This window comes from Rhinoraja longicauda, chromosome 8 (genome assembly GCF_053455715.1).
Source record: "Rhinoraja longicauda isolate Sanriku21f chromosome 8, sRhiLon1.1, whole genome shotgun sequence".
NCBI lineage: Eukaryota > Metazoa > Chordata > Chondrichthyes > Rajiformes > Arhynchobatidae > Rhinoraja > Rhinoraja longicauda.
In genome coordinates this window covers 66011082-66020702 of record NC_135960.1, presented here as the reverse complement: position 1 = coordinate 66020702, position 9621 = coordinate 66011082, and the positions used below count along the sequence as shown (strand labels likewise).

General features: G+C 39.9%; 1 protein-coding gene across 2 annotated transcripts in view; it reads right to left on the bottom strand.

Annotated features, from left to right (window-relative positions):
- Positions 1-2854: 2854 nt before the first annotated feature.
- The window catches only part of plcl1 (phospholipase C like 1), a 170813-nt gene continuing 164046 nt past the window's right edge, over positions 2855-9621 (bottom strand). The window contains exons 4-5 of one of the 2 annotated variants that reach the window (XM_078404159.1): positions 8543-8652; positions 2855-4404 (exon numbers count right to left, since the gene is read on the bottom strand). In XM_078404159.1, the coding sequence (XP_078260285.1) occupies positions 4207-4404; positions 8543-8652 (308 nt within the window). In that variant the 3' untranslated portion in view covers positions 2855-4206. The remainder of the gene's footprint in view (positions 4405-8542; positions 8653-9621) is intronic. The other variant, XM_078404157.1, reaches the window with a different exon arrangement.

The following is a 9621-nucleotide window of genomic DNA, read 5'->3' as shown; positions in this document are numbered from 1 at the left end:
ATAGATGACGGACACGAAAGAAGACCACAGAGATTTCAAGAATCTCCAGGTACATTCAGAGAGGCCATAGTCCACTGACTCCCTCCACCTCAGTAGCCCGATCAACTCCTTCCTAACGTAATCCCATTCCACTGCCTCAGACAGCAAGGCAATGCAGAGTCGTCTGATGATGAACTTGCGGAGAATGTAACAGATGATAATTAGGTAACCATCCCTCTCTGACAAATAGTGTAGTTTCCATCTGGGACAATGTGGACACTGGGACTTTCACCGAGGACACCAGGGGCATTTCCCACAATGCTACTGGCAACCAAGAGATAGACCTGTTCCTGGGTGAGTGGAGATAGGTACAATATCAAATTCTCAGGGCCAGGATAATCTGGACTAGTTTCAAAATGATACCCAAGGGGTATCAAATGAATTTCACAATTTTCTTCCCCCTTGAATCAGCCTGCATTGGCTGGACACCCTTCCACATTAGCTAAAACAGAAATCAGTAGCCAAGGAACAAGCGATCACCCCTTATCCTACAACTACTGCTCTATGCAGCAGGCATGTCAACGTACAATGGGCGACAGAGACACGGAAGACTAATGTGCACTCTCCAGATACAAGGCACATTGTTTGAGATTTTTATCACGACAAATGCAAGCTAAATATTTTGAGTTCATGTGCAGCTCTGAGATCTCAAGGGATTCCTGAAATGTGCATTAAGCCTCATTCTTGGATGCCAGATGGTCCCTGCTCAAAATAAAATATTTTCCTCAACTAAGAATTATATGTGACCCCTCTGAAACACTGGAACAGATGCAAATTCATATTTACGGCATAGATTAACCACTACTGCTTGGAGTTATCCAGAGGCTATGACGGTTAGAAACACAGTGACCTTCACCTCTAACTGTCTAGGAACGAGCGCAGAGCTTGAGTTCCGACTACAAAACGATAAAGATCTCTCTGCCCACAACTTTGGAAATGTGTGGTGTCTTGTTACATTGGTCCTTGATGAATTGGCAAACTAAACAAGCAAGAACACCGCAGGAGAATCCCTGCCTGAGATGATAACTGCAGAAATGCAACACGCCTCACTCAAAGTTTTGTACACCTCATGGCAACAAGCTGTTGAAGTGGCGAAAGAGGGTGTTAAACAGCACAATTATGAAGGTTTAATTTCAGCCGAAAAAGTCGCCAAAATTATTGCACAAAAATATTATGTAACACTACAAGCATATCTCCACCAAACATCAGACTTGCACTGAAATAAAACACGAAAAGAACTCTGTCAGTCAAACAGCATTTGTAGGGGGAAAAAGGCAATCGTTCAGTCAGAGGCCCTTTCCCAGAACTGTGTGTGGAAGAATGGAGTTTTATAGTTTTCAAAGCAGAGCTGGGAGAAGGAGTGAGGTGTAAGACAAAAAACCTATGTAGAAGTTGGTTAAGATAGATCAGGTGATAAGGAGCATGACAACTGACCATAGATAGACATTTTAAAGATACAGTTTGATAGGCTCACAAGCATGATAATACGAAACAATGTGAGACCAACTTACCTGAAAATTCTTTGTTCATTCCAGAAGTTTGTAAAGTGCCCAGATGGAAGATAAGATCTTCTAGTTTATGTTGGGCCTCATTACAGCAGCAGAGTAGGCCGTAGGCAGACGGGTTGAGGGTAGGAGTGGGATGGAGAATTAAAGTGGCTTGCATCAAGAAACACAGGATCATCCCTGTGCGTGGACTGAGCAGTGGTGCTCCAGTCACCCAATCTACATTTGGTTTTCTCCAGTGTAGAAGGGGCTATATTGTGAATGCAATGTGCTTGATTTGAAGAAGTGCAGGTGGATTGTTGTTTCAGCTGGAATAATTGTTTTAGGTTTTAGTTTACTTTAGTTTAAAGATGCAGTGTGGAAACAGGCTCTTCAGCTCACCAAGTCCACACCAACCATCAATCACCAATTCACACTTGTTCTATATTATCGCACTTGCACACACTCACTGCCTGCTAGGAGCAATTTACAGAGGCCAATAATTAACCTACACACCACAGGTGTGTTCAATTAGGAATTTAATCCTTTAAATTCCTAATTGAGCAGGTGGCAACTACAGAGTGAGAAACTGAATTAATGCATCAGGTCAATAAAAGGTTAATTTGAACAATCATCTCATTTTCTCTTCCCACAGATGTTGCTTAATCTGACGAGTTTATAGCATGTTCTGATAACTGACCAGAATATGCTTGTCCAAAGGTGAAACAAAACAACAAATTCTAGCATGTATTTGGTGCCATCTGATTGTTTAATATAGCAAAGTAGCTCTGAGGTTGTGAAAGGAAAAGCTTTTCTACTATATGTTCAGAGATACAGGATAACATTCCTTCTCATGGGATTTATGTGAAATGTTACGGAAAATCGCAATATGGACTGTTTTATAAGAATGCAACTGCCCCAGCCCCACTGATAACACCGGGGTCACCTGTAGCCGCAAACATATCATTTGTTCTATATCTCTCTCCATCATCTCTCATCACTGTAATCTCTCGTTTCCCATTCCCCTGGACTCTCAGTCTAAAGAAGGGTCTCGATCTGCTGAGTCACCTTGTGTCTAGACAATAGACAATAGACAATAGGTGCAGGAGGAGGCCATTCGGCCCTTCGAGCCAGCACCGCCATTCAATGTGATCATGGCTGATCATTCTCAATCAGTACCCCGTTCCTGCCTTCTCCCCATACCCCCTGACTCCGCTATCCTTATGAGCTCTATCCAGCTCTCTCTTGAATGCATTCAGAGAATTGGCCTCCACTGCCTTCCGAGGCAGAGAATTCCACAGATTCACAACTCTCTGACTGAAAAAGTTTTTCCTCATCTCCGTTCTAAATGGCCTACCCCTTATTCTTAAACTGTGGCCCCTTGTTCTGGACTCCCCCAACATTGGGAACATGTTTCCTGCCTCTAACGTCTATCTTCGGTTTAAACCAGCATCAGCAGTTCCTTCCTATCTATATATAATTTTTCAATTTCATTATGATTTATGTTGTTCTTTCCATTAATAATTATAATGAAGTCCTACCCTTTTAAAGAAATCATTTATTTGGAAATATTACACACAACTAAAAGGTCAGTGTCTGCAACCTTGAAAATATTGTTTTCGCAGCAAACAACATCTGCAAAATACGTCATGCAATTTATTTTCCATTTTTTCTTTTGAGGATGTGCACTAAAATGTATTTCTGCTTAGTCAAAATTCATTCACTTTGCTGAGATTAGCAACAAGATATTTCTCTTGTTCTCACACACAGCCTACATGTCTAGCATGGGTAACTGAACAGTGAAAACCAAGACCAATTTCACCCACACTGAGTCACTGGCTGAGGTACAGTATGGGAGACACGACCAAGAATCAAAGCAAGTTTCTCCTTGATTCCTGTTCTGCTCAGTCAGCCAGTTCGTTAAGGGATATGCAAATTTCCAGGGGTATCTAGCGTATCTGAAAATAAATGGAAAGATAGGCAGTGTTGCAGATGGTTCCTTTCGTCAACATTCAAGGAGATCTGAATATTTCTATTGTTACAATGTTTATTTGTTACAAGGCAATGTCCCTACTCCTCTTGGTTAGCAAATTCAATTTCCTGCTTTGCTTTTGAAAGCCTTTGTTAAGATTTAATATCGATATTTTCTGAAGCTTGAAAACTCTATTCTATTTTTTCAAATGTTTATAGAGTAAGATGTTTCCGTACAATTTTGACACAAACCTCAACCTACATAACAAACATTTAAAAATAAAGCAATTTCATACAATTTTTTGCACAGGAGAAAATATTAATGCATTAACACTAAATGTACAGTACAATGTTCATGTTCACATTAAAATGTATTTAAAAGCACATATCTATATAACTAATCAAAGAAAAATATGAAGAAAAGTGCATGCCAATTGTGATTTTGCAGTATGTGCTACCTTTGCTTTAAATGGGCTTCAAATGCAAGATCAAAGGCAGTTATAGGAATGTTAGAAAGATCACATGAATATGATTTTTCTTGAACTATTTTATTGTGGTATATACCATAAAACTTGGTGCTTTAAATAGTTAGTGCTGTACTTTCCAATGCTGTTTAAAGGCTCTGTTAGTATGTTCAGTATAGTCCACGAGAATAAATTGGTTGTTATGTCCAAACAGCAAAAGATTTGACTCCATAATCAAACCACGGTGACTAGTTTAGGGACCGAGTGACTGTTACATTTTCCTCTCCATTTTCTTTTTCCTGGATTGCCTGAAGACTTTGTTTGGAATTCACCTCTGCACTTTCACTTCCTGACTTGCTCAGTCCACATGAGATACAAGCAGTATGAATCTGCTTCATGTTCTCCAGCACCTCATTCTTTGCATGTTTCAGCAAATCGCCTTGGCCCTGCACACGTCAAAGGATGATGGTTATATGCATTCACTGGTATCTTAAATGTTTATAAATATATTCATCTGCCAAATCTGCTCAAAAAAAGTTAATAACATATTTGAACCCAGACAAAATATAAAAACTTGATAACTGACAACAATTATATAATACAAAAGCCACGAGTCTGTGCTTTCAGTTTTCTGTTAAACTTACTTTCTTGCTTTTATTTGATATCAAAACATAACTTGGAAATACTTCAGGATGGCATTTCTGGCATTTAGCAATAATGGCATGACATCTATTTCCTCAAAGCCCAAATAATTAATTGTGAACATTTTATTTAAAATGTCAAAATGTTTGTAACAGTAGCCAAAAGCAACTTCATACATGCACCATTTTTATCAAAGTAATGGATTGCTTACATCAATTTCTACTGTATTTTTAAATTGTTATGGGGACAATGCAGACTACTTTTCTGTTAAGAGTTTAATGTTTATATCCGAATGAAAGCGGATGATTCAAAATCTACTACACCACAAAATTCTGATTCTGTCCACTTAACTTCCCCAAATGAGATATTACCATTATGGTACAAGGTGAACATTGTATGCCAACAGTAAAAGAAAATTGACTGAAAAGGGATTACTTCCATAGATCTGAACTACAGGTTCTAATAGACCGATGTACTTATGGGTTCTGAGGGGACAAGCGTGCCTTTTAGCAGTCTTCTGTAATCGGATCAGAAAGACAATAGACAATAGACAATAGACAATAGGTGCAGGAGTAGGCCATTCAGCCCTTCGAGCCAGCACCGCCATTCAATGCGATCATGGCTGATCACTCTCAATCAGTACCCCGTTCCTGCCTTCTCCCCATACCCCCTCACTCCGCTATCCTTAAGAGCTCTATCCAGCTCTCTCTTGAAAGCATCCAACGAACTGGCCTCCACTGCCTTCTGAGGCAGAGAATTCCACACCTTCACCACCCTCTGACTGAAAAAGTTCTTCCTCATCTCCGTTCTAAATGGCCTACCCCTTATTCTCAAACTGTGGCCCCTTGTTCTGGACTCCCCCAACATTGGGAACATGTTATCTGCCTCTAATGTGTCCAATCCCCTAATTATCTTATATGTTTCAATAAGATCCCCCCTCATCCTTCTAAATTCCAGTGTATACAAGCCCAATCGCTCCAGCCTTTCAACATACGACAGTCCCGCCATTCCGGGAATTAACCTAGTGAACCTACGCTGCACGCCCTCCATAGCAAGAATATCCTTCCTCAAATTTGGAGACCAAAACTGCACACAGTACTCCAGGTGCGGTCTCACCAGGGCCCGGTACAACTGTAGAAGGACCTCTTTGCTCCTATACTCAACTCCTCTTGTTACGAAGGCCAACATTCCATTGGCTTTCTTCACTGCCTGCTGAACCTGCATGCTTCCTTTCATTGACTGATGCACTAGGACACCCAGATCTCGTTGAACTCCCCCTCCTCCTAACTTGACACCATTCAGATAATAATCTGCCTTTCTATTCTTACTTCCAAAGTGAATAACCTCACACTTATCTACATTAAACTGCATCTGCCATGTATCCGCCCACTCACACAACCTGTCCAAGTCACCCTGCAGCCTTATTGCATCTTCCTCACAATTCACACTACCCCCCAAGAGAATAGAAAGGTGTTCTGCGTGACTCTCTCCTGTCTCCGTTTCACTGTTGACATGATCAGCCATGATCACAATGAATGGCGGTGCTGGCTCGAAGGGCCGAATGGCCTCCTCCTGCACCTATTTACCATGTTTCTATTTTATATGACCTGCAATACTGCTAACTTATCAATAGGTGAAGTTTCCCCATAACTATTTCACACATGCACTGGGCTACTTTCACCACCGAGCAAAAGTGACATTGAGTTGGCACATGCTGCTTCAGGTTTAAGAATTAAATTTTTCATCTGTCTATAACCGAGAAACTTGGCCTACATGGAATCCATCGATGCACATTTCAACATTACTTTTCTTCAATGTTTGAACACAACATATCCTTTATGAAAAATATCTTGTGATATTCTTACTTTAGAAAATTTAGTATTATGAACAGTATAATTAGATTGTAACAATTCTTAATAATATAAGATCTGTTGAAGATTCCGCCAGTTAAAATGGTAAAATTTTCACCTTCCACAGATGCTGTCTGGCCTGATGACTGTCTCCATATTTAGAACCACACAATGTAGCCCCTCTATCTAAAGGTAAACTTAAATGGATTGTACATTTCCACTTCTGGATTCTTGGCTGGATATATTCTGAACATTTATTAAGTTCAAAGATATTTGGTGATATTGAATTAGTAGCTTTTGCAACCACTCCTGAGTCCATTAAACCACAAGCTGATAATGAACAAAGTCCTTTTTTTGTTGACACAATAACATGCTTCATCACCTTTTAACCCTTTGAAAGAATGATTCCAGGAATGAATGGGTTAGCATATGATGAGCGTTAATACACCACTGAGCCTGCCCTCGCTGGAATTCAGAAGGTTGAGGGAGAACCTCATTGAAACTTACAGAATATTGAAAGGCATAGAATGAATGTGGAAAGGATATTTCCACTGGTGGGAGAGTCCAGGACCAGAGGTCATGGCCTCAGAATTAAAGGGTGCTCTTTTAGAAAGGAAGTGAGGAGAAACTTCTTTAGTCAGAGGGTAGTTAATCTGCGGAACTCATTGCCGCAGTGGGCTGTGGAGGCCAAGTCAGCGGATATTTTTAAGGTAGAGATGTAGAAATTCTTGATTAGAACGGGTTTCAAGGATTATGGGAAGAAGGCAGGAAAATGGGATTAGGAGGCAGAGATCAGCCATGATTGAATGGCAGAGTAGACTCGATGGGCCGGATGGCCTAATTCTACTCTTATAACTTGTGAACTTGTACAATTGTGCTCCTCAAATCAAAGTCCAGCACAGTTGTGTACGACCTTGCCTCTTGTCAAAGGCTGGCAGGGTGCTAAAGGGACAGTACGTTGGTTGAGAGGCATGGTCACTGCTGATCCATTGCTATGTCTGGCTGGATGGTTCTGGGATGGAGTGGCAGGATAATTGGACCCAAACAACTACAGGATGTGTGCAAGTGCAGGGAGAGTACAGGGTAGTTCGAGGAGAGTAGGAGGTGGATGGAGTTAGCGCAAATCTTCTAGTCACCTGCATGCAGTTTTTGAGATAGATAGATAGATGGGAGGGTGCCATCCAAGAAGGTGGAAACTTAAGATGCAAGATTTGGGAAATGAGTGAACTGAGCTAAGTACAGGCATTTAAGTATTTCAAAACAGCTATGATTTGGGTTGATCCAAAAGGGTTACTTTTTAACCTGGATACATAAAACACTGCAGATGCTAGTATCTGAAGCAACAAATAATATACTGCAAAAATTCAGATAATAGACAATAGACAATAGGTGCAGGAGGAGGCCATTCGGCCCTTCTAGCCAGCACCGCCATTCAATGTGATCATGGCTGACCATTCTCAATCAGTACCCCGTTCCTGCCTTCTCCCCATACCCCCTGACTCCGCTATCCGTAAGAGCTCTATCTAGCTCTCTCTTGAATGCATTCAGAGAATTGGCCTCCACTGCCTTCTGAGGCAGAGAATTCCACAGATTCACAACTCTCTGACTGAAAATGTTTTTCCTCATCTCAGTTCTAAATGTCCTACCCCTTAGTCTTAAACTGTGGCCCCTTGTTCTGAACTCCCCCATTATTGGGAACATGTTTCCTGCCTCTAACATGTCCAACCCCTTAATAATCTTATACATTTCGATAAGATCTCCTCTCATCCTTCTAAATTCCAGTGTATTCCAAAAAGGAATTGTCAACGTTAAGAAGCAAAACTCTGCTTCATTATAATTTTAACCTGATGGGATTGTATCAAATATTATTTATTTGTATACATATCATTATGGAAGGAAAAAGGAAAATATATTCTGGCTTCCATTCTGTGCTGCACTTTTCTTCGGCTGTACTGCAACACGAGTTAATATAATGTTGTCAATCAGCTACTCTTCAAGTGTTCAGAATTAAAAGGGCTGCTATTCAGTTTGTTACATTTTAAGACATAATTGATTAACATGTTTGCAGAAGTTTATCACGTTATTACTTTACCTTCAAGACGGTGATATTCCATGCAAAACTTTCAAATGCTCTATTTATCTTACTTTCCTTTAATCCCTCTTTTTTCCCTAAATTGTGAAGGTCCTCGTGAAATGGAAGAGCTGTTGAACATATTAGAACATAAATAACATGTTAGTGAGACACAAGCCACCGTGATTACTTTTCAGGAAACTAAACTAACAAAATGATAAAAATATGAATTGCTTGGGATGAGTAAATGATTATTTTTTAAAAGGAATACAATTTCTCATTTTGGACAAAGGATACAATATACAGGATACAATACAGTACATTTAACAGTGGAAGGATAACTATTCGTCACAGCTCCCGTTTGTCACACAATTGTTTCCCTCAAGTTCCCGATGCTAAATTATGGGTAATTTCTCTGCTCTGAATTCACAAAAAATAACTAAGACTACAAAAACTCATTGTACCTAGTAATCTCTTATCTGGGAATGGATTTTCATTGCCATCAGTCTGTTATAGAATAGCATTCGGAACCCTCAAAGGAATGTCTTGTACACTAGCTGCTAAAGTGTACTGTGTATTAAACTCATTCATATTTTATATTTTGCTTTGGTGGCTCAGGTCCAATGAACCCCAATATGGGTATCAAGAACAAAGTGGGCTGGAATCCAGTGGACAAAATTTACCATGGGAATTTGTAAGCCTCCATATCCCTCTGGCATTTATCCTCCATGCAGTACCTTCAATCTATGCTTAAAAGAACGTGCAGCTGATGTCCGATAATTTACAGTGCATTCAGAAAGTATTCAGACCCCTTCACTTTTTCCACATTTTGCTACATTACAGACTTATTACACACAATACCCCATAATAAAAACATCTGTTTTCACTTTTTTATTATGGGGTATTATGTGTAGATTGATGATAAAAAAAAAGAATTTAATCCATTTTAAATTACGGCTGTAACATAGCAAAATGTGGAAAAAGTGAAGGGGTCTGAATATTTCCTGAAAGTACTGTACAGTGCCTGGGATGTGGCAATTGAGAGGAACGTGACAAACCATTGTAAATTATTTAACGAAATACATCTGGATGAAGTCCTC